We start from the raw sequence: 24790 nt of genomic DNA, 5'->3' as shown, positions 1-24790 counted from the left end.
GGATTAATTTTGGGCTCAAAGAAGGAAGGATTAAAAAGGTTTTGGGCTCATAACAAGCGGGTTCCTGATTGATAGTAAAAGAATAATTGTTTGGCCCAAAAAGTGAAATACTTCTCTCGACAAATAAATAAAGGCGAATTTTTTTTTTCAGATGCACAAACGATATCACTACGAGAACAAATAAAAAGGGTAGAAAAAGTCGGAGTGTTACAGTCTACTTATAACTAAAGGTCATGTCTAATTTTATCTCTTGTTCGGTTGTTTTTTTCTCATGACATTGGCCCATAACAGTACTATCTTTTTCAGTTACTACAATGCCAAGTTCAAAGGCAAAGTTACTTTATAGTTTGTTGCAATTACAAAGAGAAAATATGGCGTAGTTGGTACCTTATGAAGCCTTCCATGCTCTAGGTAATGAGTTTAAGATCTCAATGTCCAACAGTCCTATTTTTATTTCATTTTACTTATTGTTTTATCACCTCCATTTTTTATAGTATATAGTATTACTTTTCATTTTTATCTATCTCTATTTTTATTTATCATTGATTCTCTTAACATTTTCTCTCATTACTTATCTATGTAATGCAAACCCTACTGACAATGTTACAATTATTTTCGGCTACAAGGAAAAATATCTTAAATTATTAACTATAGTTTGGGCCCTCCAATTTTAAATTTCCGACTTCACCTCTGGCCAAGATTATATTGTATCTCATGATTATTCATCTCATCCTCATTTCTATGACTAATTTATTCATAGATAATCCTCATTTGAGCCTATCTCATGTTGTATCCCATTATTATCTTGTCTAACGAACTGAACGGTACCATAAAAAAGTATTTTGAGGCATTGGTAATGATGTGCGTATAGTAGGCATGACAGTGTTCAATATCTTGAGCACGTCGTTGCAGATGAAATAGCTTGTGCGCGCATGTGCGTGCATTAGCACAATGACACAATCAACACAATCAACCAATTGTAGCATGCCATCTAGATGTTGTCAATTTTGATTTTCTTATTTGGTAATAATTTTAAAAAATTTGTATCTATAGTACTCCTACTACACTTATAATTTTATTCATCTTCCAAGTTTCTCTCTATATTTCTTTCTCTACATTATTGGATTTATTACATTAATAGTTTTTCTGCAACAAGTTTATAAGTCGTATAAAATTTCATTAATGTTGTAATTTGAATTTTAGTAATCACATGCACGAATACAAACAAAATCGAGTAGTTTTAATTAGGTAAGATTGTCAAGTGAGCCGGATCGGCCCATTTCATCCCGAGCCGTGTGAGGCCCACACAATAGCTAGGTCCAGACTCATGATTAAAGTGGGTAAGGTTGGGCTTTTTTTAATCTGAGCCCAACCTAGATTCATTTGGTAAATGCTGGAGTGTGCATAAAATAATTTGTTTCATATATTTTAAAATTTTCTTATGTATATTTTGAAAAATAGTGACTATCTGAGGATTTCATTTTATATAAGATTTTTTAGGAACATTAGTTGGTTACATAAAATTGTGGGATGGTTTTATAAGCACATGAAATAGTATAATTATATTAGTTATTAAATAAATATGATTATTCAAGTTCACCTTATAGCAATTATTTGTTAGGAAATTAGTTGGAAGAAGAGGAAATTTAAAGAATATAAATGGATAGAACTAAATAAAGTATAAATAATTAAAATTATATTTTAGGGTAGAAATAATTGCTAGTATGAGTCTTAATGGGTCAGTCTTAGGTGTGGCTGGGTTGGGCCCAAATTGGTCCTTTATTGAGAAAAAACTCAATTGGTGTCTGCTTTAAAAAAAAAGAAAAAGATATATGTAGATATTGAGATATCTTCTTAATATGGCAAGATCCATACTAGGTGCAAGGAGCATGCCATATTATTTTATATAGAATTTGTCCATGAAGAAAGAGAAAAAGAGATTATGGCACAAAAGAATTCTTTGGGTTACCTAGATGATAGTATTTTTTTATAAATAAAATGCATGAACTGAAAAGACGAGCAAGAGTTCGTGATACAGAGCAAGAGTTCGTGATACAGAGCAACATGAATGACTACAGAAGAGTAATGTTTTAGCCTATGATAGTACTAGACTATAGTTTTAGCCTCTGATAGTATCTAAATTCTATTTAAAACAAATAATAAAACGTTACACAAATTTTATTCTGGTTATTTATCAAATAAATCCCGTTGAGCCAAATATTTAATCCTTAGCAAAAATATACTCCTACTAGCCTAAGTGGGCCGAGGTTGCCTCAACTTATCATATTGGACATAGATATAATTTACAATGGGCCCATGAATCTAATGTAGGCCCATAAATTTCACGATTCAGTAAAAGGTCTATTAATAGGATTTTAAATTCCCAATTCAATCATAAGTTTATAACTTAGTATAGATATAAAGCAGACTCTGTTTAACAAATCAAAATTCGAGATATCATTCCTGACTACTTTAATGAAATGGGTAGGAAGCATTGATTAGCATAAAAAAGATAATCAATTAGCAATAATTACTCACATAACGAAAAGGTTATTGAAACAAGTACAAACCCAAACATAATCACATTATATCTCCCAGTCTCACTTAGATTCATAAACATCTATCTTTCTTCTCTCTCTATATATATATATAGATAATATTAATTTCATGACAAAAGCACAAGCACATAAAAATAATGTAACAACTAATAAACATTATATGGAAATGGAGATAGGAGTAGTGAGGAAGAAAGTCAAAGAGTCCATCCTTGCATGAAATTAGTGTCCACAGCAGCAGATGATCCTTCTCCAACATTGTAGTGATTATACCTGCAATTTTACCAATTTAATTATCTACTCCATATATGCATAGCTAGTGTGTGTGTGTGTGTGTGTGTGTGTAGTATGCATATACCCTATCTGTAAAATAGGTTCTGGTTCAACTTCCGGAGGTGTTGCAAGGAGGGGAAAGCCACTGGTTCCAGCTGATGTAGCGGCATCGCCACCTTCGTTCCATGGCAACGAAAGGGCTCCCGTACGTTGTTGGTCTTCTGCCTCTACCTGCATTATAGCAAAAATGTCATCACTATTAAATTTAAAATGAAGCAATTTAAGCATTAAAGTTTTAAGACATAGTACTATCTTACTTTTAATTGTTTGGTTGTGCATTTTTGTTTAAATAAAAATAGCTTATTAATTAACATAGTTTCACAGTTAGACTAAACAAAACCTTGTACTATTTCAAATAAAGAGTATATTACATTTAATAGTCTATGATTAGATACACAGTTTAATTTGAAAAGTTCATGAAATTTTTGGGACAAATAAAATAAATATACGTACCGAGGACATTTCAAGTGACACTCTAATCTTGAGCTGCTTGTTCATGTCTCCTATCTGCCTTTCCTGCCACCATATATTTAACCATCAAATTTCATCAACAAAATTAATCAATTTGACCTTTTTTTAAAAAAAAATTCATATCGAGCTCATAATATTTTAGTCTTGTCCACCCCAGGGCACTAATAATCTCCAAATTAATTTTTACCTTTCTGCCTAACTCTTCCATTTCTTCCATCAAAATATGTTTCTGAAATAACACGAGGGCAAAAAAGGTTATCATTTGGAATGTATGCAATGTGAAATATCCAGTATATATTTTGCGAAGATTAAGATTAAACTAAAAAATTCAAGGAATAAACACTTCATAATATATTCCCACGAAACAAGTAAAATATGTTGGGAAAATTAAATTCTTGAGAGTAAATTTGAAAACCAATACCTTCCTTTGCCTGGCTTGGACAAGAGCTCCTTCAAGTTGTTTTTCAAGATTTTGCAACTCCTTGTGGCTCAATGTTCCCAAATTTTCACCGAGCAGATGCCTTTAATATCCAAATATACTAAGATCTCTACCAACCATTTATATTATAATGTTTAACAAAAATTAATAAAACATAATTGAGACTGAATTATATGAAAGACCTTTGAGTTCTTTGAAGAGATTCATACTTGGCCTTCAATTTTGAGAACTCCTGGTACCAACTCTATTTTGATACCACAAAAAAAAACATATATTGTACTCCACTAAATATAATAAAATTATATGTGGTTATTGTCATACAAAATGAAAATATTATTCCATAAGAACTAACTAAACCTGTGTTTCTCCTTCCCCACTATTTTCTTGATGATTTAAAGAGCAACGATGGTAACGTTCAAGGGTCTCGGTCGTGCTGCAAAAATAAATACTCCTATTTTAAACTAATTGAATATACTACAATTCTAGTAGTAATAAGTGAAGGGAGGCTAAACCATGTCATCATTAAATAAAAAGATGTCACGCAGAAGAAGAAAAATACTATGGTCTCCCAATAAATCCAAAACGGTAAGATCTTAAGGGAAAAGGGGAAATTTCAATAAATAAAGATTAAATTAATTCATAGTTAGTGCAATTTCACATGCAGTAAACAGATCAGTGAGAACTAAAGTAATGGAAATTAATTTTACTATAAAAATCAGCTATCCTTAATAAATTTCTCAGCTACCTAAAAATACTAATTATTATTCACTACTACAATATTTTGAAAACGAAATTGTTGACTGAAAGTGTGAGTGTTTGATTACTCAAGAACAAAAAAGTTTTCCCCGGAATATCCCACTGCCAAATAGGCCTAAAAAATTTGGAGAGGCTGCTACTTGTGTAGACTGCTATTTCACATAAAAATAATCAAGAGAGAGGGGGTAAAAAAATGGGGGTAAAAACCAGTGAAAAACAGAGACCAGAAGATCTAAGAATGTGATGATGATTAAAACAGACAAAAGTTGAAGCTTTTTATTCTCACGGTCTGTGCTGTGCGCAGTTGATGCCACTCAATATTAGTACTATCAAGCAAGCAAGAATATATGTGTGCATGTAGAAGAAGAAAAAAAAAAGGAGAGAAAACCCTAGATCTTGCACAGAGGTCCAAGAAGGGTCAACAAACCTAGTCAGTAATTCTTTCTTCTTTCATGACTCTCTTACAAATTATGAAACGTGTCGGCCCCTCTGTCCGAGTCAACAATTCTTAATCCAAATACAAAAGCATCATTCTTGAACCAATACAAATTTGATAGAAAAATTTATTAATTCCAGATTTCCAGTTTAGTATAACTCAGCTAAAGACCAAAAAATAAACTAATTACAACTCAAATTTTAGAGAACACTTTCTGTGTATCCTTTCCTAAAGCATGCCTGTAATAATTGTCTGAATTTTGTAAGATTTTTCAGAATTCAATGGATAAGAATACAAGAAACAACAAATTCATACAGTATATAAAGATAGGGTTTCATTTGTGAAAAAAATAATTATGCTCCATGGATAATTAGTACCTAGTAGTTGCAAACTCATAGAGCTTGCCTCTGCTGGAGAAGATAATGAGGGCAACCTCAGCTTCACAAAGCACAGAAAGCTCATAAGCTTTCTTGAGAAGCCCATTTCTTCTCTTTGAAAATGTCACCTGTCTGTTTATCTTGTTCTCAATTCTCTTCAATTCAACTCTCCCTCTCCCCATTCTTCTCTTTTCTCTTCTTTTCAAGGTGTGTGTGTATATATCTATGATAAAGAGAGAGAAGGGAGGCGTGGTGCAAATGAATAATTTTGTTGGGGGGCCGGTGATACTGCAATGATCCTTGCCTTTATTATTGCTATCTGTCGTGTTTAATTTCTTACCATTTTCTTGCTCAGAGACCCCTGCTTTATTCGGCAACGTCTATGTGCCCTAATGTCTCCTCTTTGCTCAACTCAATTCACTTTTCTCCTCATATCACTTCCGATTTTGGTTAGACGTTTTTCTGCAACCAAAAGATTCATCTAGGTTATAAAGAAATGTAAAGTATAAATAGATCAACTTAAATAAATCACTAATTATATTGGTTTTGGAATGAAACCTTACTAGGTTTGGTCACAAAGAAGTGATATAAAAATTCAAAAATTCGAAGGCCCCTTATTCAGTCGGTTCGGTTATAAGCGAATCAGATTTGACATATGGACCATCGGTCCATTTATTTATAATTTTCTCTCTCCTCCTTTAAACAAATTGGTTAATAATTTTTTTCGGTTTAACTAGATCGCATCCGAAACTAATAACCAAAACCAAAAGAATAATTACAATTCAATTATCTCATCCATTTTGTTGCTAAATAATTGACGCGTATTATTGTTCAGTTTTTTGAAATAAAACAAGGTTAGTAGTTTCCAATAGTTATGTAGAAACAGTTGTAGATCCATCAAATTAATGAATCGATGTCCCAACTCCAATATCTTGCAAGTAAATGCATTAACCGGACAAAACATTTTTTTTCCAAATATAAGAACTTCTGTTAGCTACTGATAGTAACACACTAACACAGGACAGTAAACGTTTACTATTCAACTGATTGCATATACTTTATTTACTGAAAAATAGTTATAATACTATTATAACGTCTACATTTGAATACATCTCAAGAACGTAATTGCATAGAAAACCCTAGTGCGAAAGAAAACAAAATAAGTCTGACACCTCGTCCTTGTAATTATAAATTATTGCCCATAATCTTTTTATCCTTGAAATTGGGATTAATAATAATGGAAATAGCAGTGAAGCCCAATTTTCATTAGATGATGTAGTATGTAAAAGCACATTTATAGAAGGCAAATATTACTTGAAAAAAATATAAAGTTTGGTCAAATTCTGATCAATTTTGCAAATTAAAAAAATTTACATTGTAACTTTCATATTTTTTTCAATTGTCCCATTTATTTGTATTTGAAAGAAATTGTGCGTACCGTGGAAGCCGAAATCCATGAATTTTTTGCAATACTCACAAAAACCATTAATTTTAGTAAGAAAATTATAAAATACTTTTATAAGATTAGGCTTGAGTATTTTGGCTTTCAAATCATAGTATATTATTTCCCCTCAAATCTAAATCAATGGTAAAATTGAGAAACTGTAAAATTTATGATATACTCCTATTTGGCTATTTTTGAAAATTGCATGATTGACCACAATATGACAAAAAAATCATGATTTTTGTGGCAATTTTCTTCACAATAATACAACTATATATGTGCAATTATCTCTTCACAATAATACAACTAACTATAAAAACAACCGCCTTATCATGAGAGAAATAAATACACTTAATTGCAATTTATATGTAATTGAGGGACAGACTTGAGTAATTGTGTTAAATCGCGATTCTTGATGTGAAATTGAGTAATACGGAGTACTAGAATTAATGGTGTTTCCACATAAGGATATTCACGTACATTTTTATAAATTTACGTATTATAGATTTATATTTGATAATGCATATATATATATATTATCTTGTGTAGTAATTACTAATTAATTACTATTACATCTTAAATTGTGCAAGTAATTAAATATAGACAACCAATTAATATGTTTGCATGGCTAATTGCCTAATTATATTATCCAACTTTGTATAAGGTTAAAAAAAATACTAGTTTATTTATTCATTTCTTGTTAATTTTTGTGATAAGGACATGAGAGAAAAACATATACATTTGTAGATAGGCATCGACATCAATCAACCTCTAATTGTTTCTTGTTAATTACTCCCGACATATTAAGTCGGAATGACCAAAATTCATTTATAAATAAAATCTAGCAAGCTCAAACATGAACATGTGCAATCAATATTGCAATTTACATTACTTATAAATTAATGGCTTCTAATAAGTAGTTGGATTTATAAACCCATCAAAAGAGCATCCACATTTGTGCTCTTTCCAACGAACACGGATATGGGCCCGGACCCACTTGGACCCACTTTTTCTGCCTGCTCTTAGGCAAGAGCACAACACCCACATTCGTGCTCTTCCGCAAGGACGACCGGATGAGCACAAGAATCCCACCATTCCATTATTCAATTTAAATAAAAACATTTCCACAAAATTAAAATACATTAAAAATACCCGGAATAATATTACAAAATACATTAAAAATTAAAAATTACATAATTAAAATCCTAAAAAATAAAAATTACATAATTAAAACCATAAAAAATAAAAATTACATAATTAAACTCCTAATCAATAAAAAATACATAATTCAACTCCTAAAATAAAAAAAAACCACTACTCGTGGACGAATTTCGCCCAAATGTGTTTGATTAGGTCTTCTTGTAGCTCAACATGGGTTCGGGTATCGCGCATTGTGTGTCTTGTTTCGATCCTCTCACCCACCGTCGTATGCACACCTCGGCGTGGGGGAGACCTCGCGCTTGAGCTTCCGGCTTCATCCTCGTCGTAAAAGCTAGCCGCCCTCGATCCTTCGTCGGCTATAATCATGTTGTGTAAGATAATACACGTGTACATGATGTCGGCGAAATTTTTCACGTACCACAGCCGAGACGGGGCCTTCACAATGTTGAATCAGGCTTGATGGACCCCAAAGGCTCTTTCGACGTCTTTCCACGCGGACTCTTGACGCTTCGCAAAAAGAACCTGTCTCAGGTCTTGCGGATTGCTTAGCGTCTTCACGAAAGTCGACCACCTTGGGTAGATACCATCGGCGAGATAGTAACCCATGTTGTATACATTTCCGTTGACGGTGAAGTCGATCGCCGGTGCTACACCATTCAACACATCATTGAAGAGGGGTGATGAATAGAGCACGTTCAAGTCGTTACTGGATCCGGCAACACCGAAATATGCATGCCAAATACATAGGCGGTAGTCGGCGACCACTTCAAGGATAAGTGTTGGGTCACCGCCTTTGTGGCCGCTTATGTGTTGCCCCCTCCAAGCAGTCGGGCAATTCTTCCACCTCCAATGCATGCAGTCAATGCTGCCAAGCATACCGGGAAAGCCATGGACTGTTTCGTGAAGACGAAACAAGCGTTGGCAATCATCGGTGGTGGGTGCCCGAAGGAATTCATCACCGAAAGCTGAACGAACACTCTCGTAAAAGTTGTTCAGACAAAGGATTCCAGTAGACTCACCGACATGCAAATACTCATCGAAGAGGTCGGTCGTTTGCCCAGTAGCGAGTTGTCGGATGGCACACGTACACTTCTGCAACGCCGAGAGACTTTGCCGACCAGTTGCATGTGGACCTGTTTGGAAGTATTCAACACGGGCGGCCAATGTATTGACAATACGCATAAATAAGCGCTTTGACATGCTTACGGTGCCTAAAGTAATCTTCCGGAAACTGCGCCTGGTCGGAAAAATAGTCGGCAACGAGCCTTTCGTGGGCTCCCTCCCGGTCAAGATGAATGTAGCGGCGAGTTGATCTAGTTGGTTGAGGAGGAGGGGAGGGAGTATTCGCTGCGACATATGCTTCATAAGCGGCACGATGTTGTTCGTAGTATTCTTGTTCTTCGCGCTCCGCTTCCGCAATGAGATGGGTGAAATCGATTTGAGGTTTTGAGTGAGAGATGAAGGTGTATATAAGTTGTATGAAAAATATGAATGAGAGATGATTTGATGTGAAAAATGGATGATGAATGTGTGTATTTATAGATGATTTTGGGGGGGAAATAAAAAAATAAAAAAATACAGAAAAACGGGCAAAAACGGCCATTTTTTTGGGATTGTGAATTTTTTTTTTGGTATTATTTTCAATTTTTTTTAAAAAATGATTTTCCAACGGATATGCGCGTCATGTCGCCTGCTCGCTGGCATGGACGTGCTCGATGCATCGAGTAGCGGCGCGAGCGCAGCGGCGGACAGCGTCTCCGTGCCGCTGGCACGGACGGACGGACACGTCCCTGCTCGCCGATTTGAATGCTCTAAAAATCGTGGTTACCATGTAGAGTAATTACTTAGTAACCATGCTTCATTGACAATAAAAATTGGGACTATATATAAGCACATTAGACTAAGAATAAAAGGGAAATTTTAGTCTAATTATACACCCTACACCCTAATATATTACCAAATGGGCTAGAATTGGCTCATTGAGTCCATTCTCATTTGACTTATGTCAACTATTTATCTTACATCAACTTCTTTGTTATTACCATTAAATACTTATTTGAACTTAAAAAAATCAATTAGAGCTACATGGAAAGATAAAGGAAAATGTTTTAGAGACATAATGGCAATGCCATGATGAGGTTAAAACAGTAGTCTTATACTCCCTCCGTCCCGTGCTACTCGCACGTTTGCTTTTCGGCTCGTCACAAAGTCCTTACACTATTTATAATTTCTATTTTAAAGTAAATTTCTATTTTGTACATTTCTATTTTGTACATGGGACGGAGGGAGTATTATATTTTAAAGTAAATTTCTATTTTGTACATATATCATACTACTCTTATACATATAATTATTTATTACTAGTATTATAATGACTTTATTATGGAAAGTTAGATTTTTTATTTTTTTTTACTATTTTTTTTTATTCTAACTTTATTATGGTAAGTTAGATTTGGATGGATTGATTTTAGTAAATATATAGTCAAATCGGTCGTAAATCTCTCTTCCATTTTTCTGTCGGACTAAAATTCTTCTTCTTCTTCTGTATATTTCTCCATGAACTCATGTCTTCAGTGGCGGACACAGTCATAGAGAGGGAGAGGGGCTTAAGCCCTTCCCAACAAGATATTAATTTTTCACTTTTTTTCTACTTATAAATCATTTGAAATTTTTAAAAACAATGTTTAGCCCCTACCATGTTATTGCTATTGAAGACAAGATAGTCAGAAAATGAGTAATAGGAAGGGGCTGAATTGAAGTTGTGAATCGAACATCTGCATAGCGATATGAAGGAACAGAAATGACCGCATAACTTTCTGGAGAAGAAGACTCCCAAAATAATTAATAATAATATTACTATTATAAAAATTTACTTTTCGAAGAGTGACGGTTAATTTTTGGAAAGAAGTACCGCGTTTGTTAACTTTTATTTACAAAGTTAATTTTAAAATTGAATCTATTCTCTAATTATCAAAGAATATAAACGATTTTAGCTAATATTTAATAAATAAATCGGTAAGTAGAAAATAAAAACTAAAAGATGTAAATTTTGACCAAAGTCACATTAAGGTCCACAATAAAATTAAAGTGGCAAATAATTGGGCTCGGAGAATTTTTTTTATAATTTTCTGTTATTTAACACTTTCTATTTTTTTCCACGAAATCTACTTAAATTTACAAATCAATCTTCGTAGCAGCTTTAATGCTTATATTCATTTTTTTTTCAATTCAATAATGTAAATACTTCTTTCATATATTTATATATTTATTTTTTTTATAAGAAATTGGAATGAAAAAAAAAACACTCTATGGCTGTATAGTTTAATTGGTTGCAATAACTATTAGATGAGTAAATTCAGTCGAAAGGTGTCAAGTTTTATCAACCCGATCATGGTGAAAATCAGAGGTGAAATGTGAAGAGATGGATGAAGAAATGATAGAATTCCATGGAAGGCGATGAAGAACATATTTACATATTTACAGAGGAAAACTACCGGTTTCTGTTGCATGGGAAGAAGAAGAGATGGAGAGAATCGAAAATTTTTATTGACTACATTGTGAATTGTTGTTTTCAAACTACACCAAGCTATGTCTTATATAGGCTTACATCTAACTAACTAACTAACTCCTCTAACTAACTAACTAACTAACTAACTCTAATAGCCCCCCTCAAGATGGAAGCAAGACAATTGCTACCATCTTGACAACAAAACAACAAACAAAACATGATAAAATGATATTTCGTAAATGGTAAAATGATATTCTGAAACAGATTTAATGACAAACTGAACTTGAACTTGATCTTCATGCATGGACTTGAACTTCACTCTACAGCATTAGCAACTTCACTCTACTGCATTGGCAACTTCACTCTTCTGTAACTTCGCTCTACTAGACTTGAACTTCACTCTACAGCATTGGCAACTTCACTCTATTGCAACTTCACTTTACTGGACGTGAACTTCACTCTACTTGACTTGAACAACACCACATCCTAATCTCCACAGAACCGAATCAAACCTCGAAAATATCCGATACAATCGGAGAAGAAAAAAAAAAGATAGATCGGCTGAAATCAAACGGCGAAGAGAGAAAGATTGAACCGATTCAAAATGAGAAGAAATATATCGTGAACACAGAGATTCACTTGAGAAGAGAAAAAAACGAAACAGATCGTGAATACGGAGATTCACTTCCGAAACAAATCGTGAACACAGAGATTCACTTGAGAAAAACTGAAATAGATCGTGAATACATAGATTCACTTGAGAAAAACTATGAGAAAGTCGAATTCAATTGGCGATAGAGAAAAAACAACCGAATTCAATCGGTGATTTGAGAAGATAAGAACCGAATTCAATCGGTGAGAAAAACAAAACAAAAAAACGGTGAGAAGAAATTGCGGAGCCAAATTTTTTTTTTGAAGAACTCAGTCGAAGTCGGATGCGGAGGAGATGAAGCACGCAGCGGAAGATTTTTGCTCTGATACCATGTAAAGTGTTATCAAACCGATCATGGTGAAAATCAGAGGTGAAATGTGAAGAGATGGATGAAGAAATGATAGAACTCCATGGAAGGAGATGAAGAACATATTTACATATTTACATAGGAAAACTATCGGTTTCTGATGCATGGGAAGAAGAAGAGATGGAGAGAATCGAAAATCTTTATTGACTACATTGTGAATTGTTGTTTTCAAACTACACCAAGCTATGTCTTATATAGGCTTACATCTAACTAACTAACTAACTCTAATATTAAACTTATATATTAGTGTTTGAATAAAATTAAATAAAATTCTCCATTTGAAGATAAGTCAATTCAAATCCTTTTATATTATGCAAATTTGTAGAAAATTATTATGACTTAATTACAATTCTCCAAAGGTATTGAAAGTAATTAAGATAGTTAATTTGATTTGATCATTTGACTTTCCGGATATATATACTACATAAATATTTAGTTAATTTCCTTTATTTAAAATAAGGGCATATTAGTCTATATATAAAATATTCTTATGGCAAAAAAACATAGGGGAATTATGGCAGGGAGACATTATGTATCTAAATCACTACCCAAAGATAAATTAGGAAGGTGCATTTCTCATTTACCTTCTCAAAAAAGTAACTATATCTTCTCTAAAAGTAAAAAAATTTTAAGAGAAGAGGGTAAATTTAAAAATGCAAAAAAGAAATAGCTAACTTTTTATCTTTTGTGGGAAGAAAATGTAAAGATACCTTTTTGAAATTGAAAAAGATATAATGCCTTCTCAAATACTCTTCCAATTAGAGAATTAATTTTCATTAAAAACAAATATATTATATCTTATTTATCTTTACTTTTCCATTTACTTCTTCCCTTGGATATAATAAACAAGATTAATGGATTTAAAATATTGCACACTACCTAGCTAGTTAAAGATGCACACTACCTAGCTAGTTAAAGATGTCAAAATAGTACTCCCTCCGTCCCGCTTTAACAGTCCCGGTTGAGTCGGGCACATGTTTTAAGGGGTATTTAAGTGTGTAATAAATAAATGATGTAATGGAGGTTAGGTCCCACTTTTAAACAACTTTTTTTGCTTTTTTGTTTTTATGTGTGTAATAAATAAATGATGTAGTGGAGGTTGGGTCCCACTTTTAAATGATGTAATAAATAAATTGATGTAGTTGACATCAATTTTTATGCACCGAGTTCAACCGGGACTCCTAAAGCGGGACACCCAAAATTGACCAACCGGGACTGCTAAAGCGGGACGGAGGGAGTAATAAATCATTACAACAAATAATTCCCATGTCGGGCCCGCGGATCTAGGTGAGGTCGGATGGTTCAACCAACTCCACCTTCGGCCCATAGGAGCTAGAAAATGCTACTAAGTTCAGTATTTGGAGTTGTCGTCGACCTCACAGTGTGACAAGTCCGGCCAATCCTTCAGGGATTTTGGATCACTCCATTTTCATTTGTTGGCAAAGGCCCCCACATTGCCTCTTCTTTTTAACAGTGGTGACATATTTCTTTTGTGTCTGACTCTACGAGTTTCGTTTTCCGTACACGCCATTACTCTACCGTACGATCAACTACAGCTAGTTTGGCCTGTTCGGGAGAATAAATAATGAGATTGGTAAGAAGTCTTTATCTTTGATCTAATAAAAGCCCCCAATAAAATAAATAGCCTAATAGCAATTAATAAAAACCTGCCCATAAGAGGAAGCTTGGAAGTGGAAAGAAACAACAATTTAAATACTGTAATAAGTATAAAAACTGACCCACAAAAATATTTGGTGTGATGGCATTTAATTTAAGTGTGGTGAGGTAGTTGGCACGACAATTGGGACCTTTATCTCTCGTGTAAAAATTTGCAAGTTTTGGGATTTTTTGGTACATATTTAGAAATTTAAATCATACTACTCGTTTTTACTAAAAAAATTTGTCCAATTAATTGCCCTATCCGAATTTGAATTTGTTTCACCTTTTAAGTCTCTAATTATGAATTGAGTAAAGATAAATTAACAAAAATTGTATATACAAAATGCTCTTGCATTTTAAACCGGTTTTTTATTAGCTATTATTTCTTTACCTAATTACCCTTTTGTTATTATTTGTAAAGTCTAATCACTATTAAATTTCATTGATGAAAATGTGAACACATGGAAGATCACTACAATAAAAATATGGAAATAGTGCTGCATCAAATAGTTTGCTTAGCCATTTTGATCCCATCTACCTCGTGTTCGTTCTTGTTTAGGTTGAATTATATCAGGCTGCAATTATTTCTCATTCTTAGATGACACTCCAACAATTCAAAAATCGAATATAAATATTATAATTTAATAATTTTAAATTGAATTTTACAGAAATTTATGAAATAAACAAAAACAAACAAAATTATTTTTTATAACAAGACATAAAGTACATAATTTCCCACTTGGCCACTTATTAACATAAAAATTTACAAAATTATAAGAATATAACAAAAGTACACATGAAAAAAAACAATGTTACTTTATAATTTAAATTAATATAATTTCATATACTCCTATAAATTAACAAAAAAAGTTAAAATGAGAAAATGGACACCCCAGGCTACAACATGACTTATGCTATTACATTACTATATGTCAATTCTAAATTATATGAATAATATAGTAAAGACTTAAAAAGGTTGCTAACGATTATGTTTATGATGTTAGTACTAAGAATGAAGTATATATGCATGAATTCATTTTTATAATTTGGAATTTTAAGAATTATTTATTAATAAAATAATTAGATGCGAACTACTATACGATTATTTAGTTGGATGATAACACTAAAATTTTAATTATATACACACGTAGTGTTTTTATAACTTAAATATTTAAATATGATTTAATAATAAAGTAATTGGATGCGAATGACTATTATCGTTGGATGATAACATAAGAAATTAATATACGTATGAAATCATTTTTATAATTTATAATTGTATGCGACTGACTATTATTATTTAGTACTACGTTTGATATAACACTAGGAATTTATTATATATGCGTGTAGTCGTTTTTATAACTTTGAATTTTAAGAATTATTTAATACAATAATAAAATAATTGGATGTGAATAACTATAATTATTTCTTTGGATGACAACACTAAGAAATTATTATATACACGTGTAGTCGTTTTATAACTTAGAAATTTAAAGACGATTTAATAATGAAATAAATGGATGAGAATGGCTATTATTATTTTGTATTCTGTTGGATGATAATACTAAGAAATTAATTATATATGCGTGTAGACTACGATTGTTTAGTTGGATGATAACACTAAGATTTTAATTATATACACATGTAGTCATTTCTATAATTTAGAAATATAAAGATGATTTAATAATGAAATAATTAGATGTGAATGACTATAATTATTTCTTTGGATGACAACACTAAGAAACTATTATACACACATAAGTCATTTTTATAACTTAGAATTTTAAAGATTATTTAATAATAAAATAATTAGATGCGAACTACCATAATTATTTCTTTGGATGACCACTAATAATATACACATAGAGTCATATTTATAATTTAGAATTTTAAAATAATTAGATGTGAATGACTATTATTGTTTTGTATTTCATAGAATGCTAATACTAAGAAATTAATTATATACGTATGTAGTCGTTAATTATATACGTATGTAGTCGTTTTTATAACTTAGAAATGTAAAGATCGTTTAATATTAAAATAAATAGTGCAAAAGATAATTTAGTTTGTAGGGGAGAGTTTAAATTTAGTTTAAATTATGTAAGAAGAAATTATGCAACTAATGTATATTATCTACATAATTTACATAATTTAGTTTGTCGGGTAGAGTTTAAATATCGAGAATAATATATCTACATGATTTAGTTTGTACGGGTGGAGTTTAAATTTTGAGAAATATCCTCTTTCTTGTTAACGGAAGAAGAAATTATGCCACTGATATATACTATTATTTACCTAATTGAAGTATGCAATTGATTACGGAAGACTTAATTAATCTTTCCTAAATGATCATAGAAGGATAACTCGGTAATACATGAAATTAATTAATAATTATAACTTTATTTTACATGTAAAATACCTAAAATGTCCAATTTTGTATATACAATTTTTGTTAATTTTTATCACTACCCGAATGAATTTTGAGGCCACATATATACGTGCTTTTCTTCTCTTTATTTATATATTTATTTAAAAATATATATATATATATGTAGCATAGGATTAGAAGATATTCAGTGAGATAGTCTAAAGGCAATGTGGTGGTTAAAGCATACCATAAATGGAAAATAATGGGGTGGTCCAAGTTTGAAGGTTAGATTGGCCTTTTTGCAATTTTAAGTAACCCTTCTTTATTAAATTGCTTTTACGTTTTCAGCAAACAAGATGCCCTAAATATTTTGTACTGCCCTATTACAATAAAGGTAGGGGACCAAAATCATCATCATCTTCATTGAGTTGAATTGAAAAAAAACACTGCGTCATTTTTGCCTTTGTCATGACTACATTACATACACACTCTATCATTTTATTTGCCATGAAACAAAATTGGTTGGGTCGGACACAAGAATAAATCTTCACCTACTTCGAAAGTCAGAGATTGCATCGGCCATCATTGGCAAAGGATGACGGAGTTGTTGCACCGTGGTGCCAACACCAATTCCACAAGCCAAACAAGTTTCCAGGAACTTCCACATATTTATATATATATTATCACGTTTAAGAATTCTTTTTTTAGAACTCTCTTAAAACTAGTTCAAAAAAATCAAGTTATATGCTACTCCTACTAAGTTGTAATTGATTCAAAACTTTCAATTTAGAGATGTGATACATGATTTTAGCGACTTGAAATTTCAAAATTCCAAGTCGCTGGAAAAAAGGAGTCAACAGCTAATGTTTTAACTCTCTCTCTTCTTTTTCTGTTACTCCCAATTAGCATATCCTTATATATTATCAAGTGATTCTATTGATAATAGATTTTTGGCTTTACTTAATATGTCAAAAGCTTAAATGGCAAGATAAAACTTTACTATAAATAGACTGACTATACCAAAATTATTAGTATTTTTTTATTAGTTTAAGGATATATAGTTAGATGTATAATAAGTTCAAAAAGTATACAGTTATACAATAGTCAATAAATTCAAAGTTTCATTAGCTGTTAGTATGCCAAGGAAGTAAGCATACTGTTTGAGAATATTGTTATTGTAAGAATAACTCGTATGAATTGAAGTCATGAGACAGAGATTTAATATGTTGTAATAATAGGTTGAGCAGCCTAAAGCAGGCAAGGGCACATGTAAAATTGAAGACACATGCTTTGACAGACATGGAGATTTTGGTCTATTGCATAAATAGGAATATTGTACAGCTTTTAAAAGATTTTCAGAAAGGAATGAAATTTACAAGCAAGTGAACATGGTTGCACATAGCATTCAATAACCAAATATTAAATTCTTTGAGAGGGAAAAAGTAAGTAAATAATATGGTGGGGTGATAAACTACACATTATATATTCATCATATAATGCCAATTGAAACAAAATAATCATATAAATTAAAATCCTTGGACCAAAAAAATACAAAGGGCTGACAAAAAATCCATGATACACATACAGAAGGAAAGCATACATTTATAAGATCCACTGACAAAAGGAATAAATAAGCTTACATACTGCACCTCATAATTCATAAATATGAGGATATCTGAAGATAAGGAATTTACAACTCGACCGAACCATAAACTAAAGCAAATTCTACAAAATAATAGCACACTAGTTAGGATTATAAGGCTCAAACAAAGTTACACAAGGATTAGGATCGTATTGCATGATTTCTGCAGCACGTTCGAACTCCTCGCGCAGGACCCTAATACTGTGTTTGTCCACCACCCTGCCGAGATCATGAGACACCTCAAATGGATCCTCGATGCATATCAAGTGACGGTCGTTCCCAACCCTCCTAGTCCAGTCCTTGCTTCTCTTGCTGTAATGCACAAAGTTATTTTCTTAGTTATTTTACTAACGACAGTCAGTTTACGTTGCCCAGCCCAACCCCTCAAACCGTTTCCCTTCTAAAAAGCATAAGAAAGTAACACAGCTCTAGTATAAATCTAGTGATCAATGGATGTAAAAAGTTACTTTACTCGACCGTGACAAGAAGAATAAATGATGCAGCCATCATGCGACATATGTCGAGAGTGAATGTTTCTCACCTGATCATGCTTCCGGTGCGAACTGATATAACATCATTTGCATAATCATGACAATAAGCCCAGTAATGGAAAAAGCCCCATACTAGCTGAGCAACACTTTCCCGATTCTGTGCCCCGAAATTTTGAAGCTTCTCCACTTGGTCAAAATATGAACATTCCACTTTCTCCACAGTTACATAATATGTAAACTGCATTCCCTGTATAAGATGAAAAAGCAGAAGAAAATGAATTTTCAATTTCATTTATCCTCAAACGCAAAAGTAAATTAAGAGCAAATGCAATATCCAGAATAGACAAGTCATACGTGTAAGCTGAGGCATGTTATCAATGAGGGGGCCCTTCAACAAAACAATACACAGTTGCATTGAGATTAAGAAAAAATTGATGTGGACCGTGTTAGTGTTTAGTGTGCTTATAGTCTCGAAATAATTATCTACAGACTACACAACATGCTAATGTCTGACACTGTCACATGCATGGGACAAATGTTTTTTTTTCCTAAATTTGCAACATAATAATTCAAAAGATGCAGGGAGCACAAGCGACAGTGAATAGAAGCTTATTACTAAGTTACCTGCAAGCATGGAAGAATGGAAGGTCTGCGCTGTTGTAAGAAATGAATGCACATCAACACATACCTGTAAAACAAAGTTCGCATATTTAACAAGTATTACTGAATTATATAAACCTGGAAATATGAGGGTTGTTTAAGATGACTCACGCATAACTCGAGAGTGTTCCTTGGTAAGTCACATTGACTCCTCGTGATTTAGCCCAGTGTTTCACAATGAATGCCAACTGACGAAGTCTTATATCTATCCGCGCATAATCATGAAGCAGCTTAGTATTTACAACAGCCAGCACGTTGTTTATACAAATGTCACAGGATATGCCCGTGACTGGATCCATGAGCTTCACTATAGGAACTCTGGCACGTGTAAGTGCCTGAAAAAATCATTAAAAATGGAAACAACTTAATTTATATTCCAGCACAGGGACACCCAAAAAGCAAGAACAAAGAGGTAAATTATGTTGGAGTAATTCATTAAGTCTCCCAAATGTAATTCTTATGCCAACATGAATACTTAACTTACAAGTTACAACAGATGAACAAAACTGAAATCAGTAAAATAAACAGCATAACCAGAGACATCACTAACCTGTACATTCTGCAGATTGTCTGACTCGAATATTTTTGCCAGCTTTAGCAAGACCTCAGACTTTTCAATATCCCCAAGATCCATTTGAAGGCAAACATCAACATCACTTTTTGGAAAACCAAATGAGTTGGCACATGATCCATAAAGGAACAAGCGGGCATTAGGCCACTCTTTGCGAACAAGGTTCTCCAATAGAGTTAACAATTGCTTTTGCTTCAGCTTTTCTTCATCAGATGGGATCAAAGATTCGAACAATGCCAAAAGTGGAGCATTAAGCATGTTTATGTCATTTCGACAGGTTGTATGCCTTTTATGATTCCTCATCCTCTGTGCCATTATCCACTTTCCTCTGTCATCAGATCGATAATTCTGATCATAAGAGAAAGTTGTGAATCTCAAAATCCTCATATTTGTAGAAACATTTTCGACATAATATGAATCTTAAAATCCACAAACAAGAATCAGAATCCAATACTTACAAGTTTGAATATCAAATGATATTTGTCTATACTAATATTACGAAAAAATACTACTAATTCAATGATATTTGTCTTACTAATATTACAAAAAAATACTACTAATTCTTAGGAAGGAAGCAATGCAACTTCTGATATCAATACTCAGAAGCCAATACTTACTTGATTGGATATCAATTGATATTTAACTTATGAAAAAAATACTAATTCCTAGGAAGGAAGCAATACGACTTCTTATATCAAACAAATAAGAGTATCAACCAAGGTTCACGTGAATGAGTACTAGAATGCCATCAAGGGATTAATAAAGAGACTAAGCAGCCACACAGCCAGCAAAAGGTAGATATACAACCAAAGGCACCTAACTGTTGAAGGTAGGTAATCCTAAACGTAATGATTTTGGTGACATATTTTCAGATGACAGGGGATTCAGTCCTCATTTCTAATTTCACCTAATAGCAATCCTAAATGCAAAGAGTATAACACTCCAATAGATGCTGCATCAAATATTAGAGTATAAAGTACAGTGCAACAGAAAAGGATAATGAAATTGTTCGGTAATCACATATGTTATGCAACAGAATGTTACTCTTTGTAGTCATTTATCCACATGCCCAAACCCAAAATAACAAGTTTTATCAGTTCTAAAATGCTACACGAATCCTCTGAAGAATTTGGGATATGATGTTTATACATAAACGATCTCTATCAGAGTTTTAGGAGCAGAATGTTGTAAAGTGGGAAATGGATTACTTATTCCAGACGGACGGGCTTAAAGAATAGATACCAAGAACAGAGTTAAATTTCTCCAACAAAACTAATAGGCCGCATATAAGATGCCATTGGTGGTGATTTGTTCTGTTTTAAATCAGAATCAGATATAACGAGATTTAGAAAAGTGCAAAGCATATGAAAATTTACTTTTACATTCAATAGCCAATATCAAACGACACAAATGTACAGAAAAAAGATGTTACCTTGTCACGGATATGCTTCTTTTTAGCATTCTTCTCACCGGATTGATCTTCAATTCCTAAAGAATCCACCAGATCCTCCAAAACTTCTATCTCAGAACCATGGTTGTTAGCCTTATCCTCCCCACTGCGTCTAGACTCTTCACCATCCCCAACACTGAGTTGCTTCATAGACTCCTCGATACCAAAATTCGAGGCAGAGTGGAGGCTGCTGCCCGCTGGCAAACCAGGCGAATCGAGCTGATTGATTAACCTGTCACTGTTATAGGAATGAGCAGCATTACCCTTACCCTTATCCCCATTCAGATCAGGAGTCCTCCTCCCATAACCATGCTCCATCGGCCTCACATTCTTGAAATTACTCGAAAAACCGGGAGGAGGAGCTGCCACCCTTCCAGAATCTCCCTGCTGCAGCCTGTCATTACTATTCCTGTTCCTTTCTAGCGTCTGAGCTCTCAATACATTACTATTTGCCTCAATTGAACTCTGCGGAAACCTATTCTCAGTCGTTCTATAAAAGGACGGCTCTAAATCATTGACGGCACCATTTTTCAAAACATCCTGATTCAGAGACCCAAATATCAGATTCGGCGCGCTTGGCTTCGAATTATCCCCGTAGAGCCCTAAATTCCTCGCTCCATCACCCGGCGAGACGCGCCTCAGCTGAAGATCGAATTGAGATGGGGGAGACGGCGTGGAGAAATTAGGGTTCGGATTAGGGTTTTGCTGGAAGTAATTCTGCTGAGTGAAAGGCAGGGATGGGAGGTGGCTCCACGGAGGGAAGGCGAAATCGGCGCCGTTCGACGGAGGGAAGGAGGCGTGCGGCGGCGGAAAGGTGGGGATTGTGGGGCCGACCGCCGCGACGGCAGGGTCCTGTGAGAAAGTCTGCTGCTGCTGAGGCGGTGGCGGGAAAATAGGATGTACGGAATCCGATTGCTTATTACGCAGTAGTTGGAGGAGGAACTCCCCGCCATTCGGAAGCGGCGCGTCGCCTCCTCGACCGCTCATGGTGGAAGTTGTTGGACGCCGACACACACAAACTGGGTTTTGTTTTACCTTAATCTTTTACTCCTTTATTTATAGAACGCATCTATTGTTAAATCCTTTTCCTCAAAAGAAGAGTACTTATTAGTACTAATTCATTCCTTGTAGCATTATATAGTACCCCAAAATAATTACTCCTATTAATACTATTACTTTAATAATATTTTTATCCAAAGTTTATGTCTGTCTTTAATTTACTTATGATTTAAATCGATCGTATTTATCGGATTTTATGATTTACTTGATTCCGTTTTATTTGGATTAGCTATATTAAATTTCAGAAATAATCAATCAATCATAAATAAAAAACATACTCTTGTGATAAACTCTATAGTAATAGTATGCATGTAAATTTGGAAACAGAATCTCTTAATTATACACACTGCCTCTTTATAGTTTTCAGATAATTTTTTATATCAAGTCAATATATCAATATTCTCTAAATCTTTCAATTTATCGTTTATATCCAAATATTTAATTCAAAAAATATTGGGTAACTCAAAAGTAAGGGTTTTATTTCTCTCATGAATAAAAACCTGTATAGATTATAGAGTCACATCCACAAATTCTCTCATAAAACCAACATACTTTTTTGTATATAGACTTTGATTAAGGTGTGAAAGATGTTCAAACAAAATGTCTAAAATAAAGACCACTAGAGACCAATCAATAAAAACCTGCTGTATAGATTATAGAGTCACGTCCACAAATTCTCTCATGAATAACTTAATATACATCAAACAAAAGTTTTGATGTAATTGAGAACCGCCGTCGCCCTCTTGGAGGATTCCACCATATCGACGCCGTGGAACCCGCCATCGTCGAAATCAGGGACGGACGCAGAAATTTTTCTTCGTAGGGGCTGAATATATATGTTGTATTTCCTCGTTCCATCGAAGATAATCATTTTACTTTTTTGTTCGTTTAACAAAGATGATCTCTTACTTATTTTATGCACCTCTCATACTATAAAACATCAAAGAAACTTTTTCTATGAAAAAACTATAGAAAAGACAAGCTTTTATGTAATTATATTTTTAAAAAGGCAAAAGAAAACTTAAAATTACCCAAAGAAAAGTTAATGCTTTTAAATGGGAAGAAAGTTGTCTCAAGAACCTATGTTTGAAATTTAGCTAGTAGTACTTTTTTACATATATAAGACGAATTCACTTAAATAAAATTACTTAACTTCTAGTATAGCAATGGTCCCTTTTTAAATGATACTACAGGGTTTAAAAGAGATACATTTCTTACATTTATTTTTTTTATAAACTTTACTTTAGAGTTGAATACATACTCCACTCTCCACTCGTGTACCTAACATGTTTTATTTAAAATAAAACTAAAGAGCCCAAAAGTAATAAGTTCACTTTAAAAGCCCAATACCCCAAAAGTTATTCACTTTTTCTTGTTCTTCTTCAACCTCAAAACAGTTGGCACCCATTGATGCTCTCTATTGCACTTGAAGAATTTAAGATTCAGCCCCTTTCTATTATTCAATACCCAAGAATTTAGTGTTGAGAGGCATTAGGTTGTAAGGGCTAAAGAACATGATTTTCGAAATTTACAAAAATTTACAAGTAAAAACCAAAATAAAAATTTATGGGGTAAGGGCTTAAGCCCCACCCTTCTCCTACCTGTGTCCGCCCCTGATCGAAATGCGCCTCCACCGCCACCCCCTCATCCACAAGCATTTTAACCAAATCTTGTTGCCGGTCAATCAACGGGTCCCCGCCAAAACCTATAACCAAACACCTCCCTATATTCTTCACATTCTCCTTTGCCACGAGCGGATTACTGAACCGGTGATCCATATCCGTCCCAACTGGCAGCGCCAGCTGCCACAGTAAGTCTTGCTCCGGCAGCGGCAAATTATCATCCACGGCCTGCTCTAGCTCACTCTTTGTCAGCTGCTTCCCCCCGAAAAACGGCTGGTTCAAAATGGTTCCCGCCATTTTCAGCGGCCGCAAGTTATTTGATACTCGACTCGATAACATAATAAATAAATTTGAACATAACATCGCATCAAGTTGTGTATGTACCCAAAATCATTTGATACTCCTTCACTACTAAATAAACCAAACATCACATATTCACATCACATCAAGTTGTGTGCGTATCCAAATTATTTGATACTCGACTCCATAACATAAGTATAGTAAATTTTAACATTATATTTGTTACGAAACCTAATGTCCCACTTCGATGGTGAAGAATAATTCACAATCGATGTGCGTATCCAAATTATTTGATACTCGACTCCATAACATAAGTATAGTAAATTTTAACATTATATTTGTTACGAAACCTAATGTCCCACTTTGATGGTGAAGAATAATTCACAATCGATATGTGATCTATGACTAAATGAGCTCGTTCTCTTAATACGCTTAGTATTTTGAGTTATCATGTTTAGTCTATAAATAT

At 33.4% G+C, this 24790-nt stretch overlaps 2 protein-coding genes across 3 annotated transcripts; both read right to left on the bottom strand.

The window, feature by feature from the left end:
• Positions 1 to 2498: 2498 nt before the first annotated feature.
• LOC121809468 (agamous-like MADS-box protein MADS3) lies at positions 2499 to 5946 on the bottom strand. 2 transcript variants are annotated; one of them, XM_042210118.1, is made up of 9 exons: positions 5931 to 5946; positions 5368 to 5829; positions 4156 to 4231; positions 3981 to 4042; positions 3781 to 3880; positions 3547 to 3588; positions 3342 to 3404; positions 2914 to 3059; positions 2499 to 2828 (listed from the first exon to the last, which is right to left on the bottom strand). In XM_042210118.1, the coding sequence occupies exons 2-9, from the start codon at positions 5547 to 5549 to the stop codon at positions 2753 to 2755; spliced, it is 747 nt and encodes a 248-aa protein (XP_042066052.1). In that variant the 5' UTR covers positions 5550 to 5829; positions 5931 to 5946; the 3' UTR covers positions 2499 to 2752. The 2 variants fall into 2 exon arrangements, with proteins under 2 accessions (XP_042066052.1, XP_042066043.1); XM_042210109.1 differs by lacking the exon at positions 5931 to 5946 and having other exon boundaries at positions 5368 to 5896.
• A 12139-nt stretch (positions 5947 to 18085) lies between these two features.
• Positions 18086 to 22405, bottom strand: LOC121809459 (UTP:RNA uridylyltransferase 1-like). Its single transcript, XM_042210097.1, has 6 exons — positions 21323 to 22405; positions 19870 to 20238; positions 19431 to 19654; positions 19284 to 19347; positions 18710 to 18906; positions 18086 to 18480 (listed from the first exon to the last, which is right to left on the bottom strand). The coding sequence occupies exons 1-6, from the start codon at positions 22325 to 22327 to the stop codon at positions 18270 to 18272; spliced, it is 2070 nt and encodes a 689-aa protein (XP_042066031.1). The 5' UTR covers positions 22328 to 22405; the 3' UTR covers positions 18086 to 18269.
• Positions 22406 to 24790: the final 2385 nt, after the last annotated feature.

This window comes from Salvia splendens, chromosome 1, assembly GCF_004379255.2.
Source record: "Salvia splendens isolate huo1 chromosome 1, SspV2, whole genome shotgun sequence".
Lineage (NCBI taxonomy): Eukaryota > Viridiplantae > Streptophyta > Magnoliopsida > Lamiales > Lamiaceae > Salvia > Salvia splendens.
The sequence above is the reverse complement of the archived record's forward strand: the minus strand, read 5'-3'. Positions and strand labels throughout refer to the sequence as shown.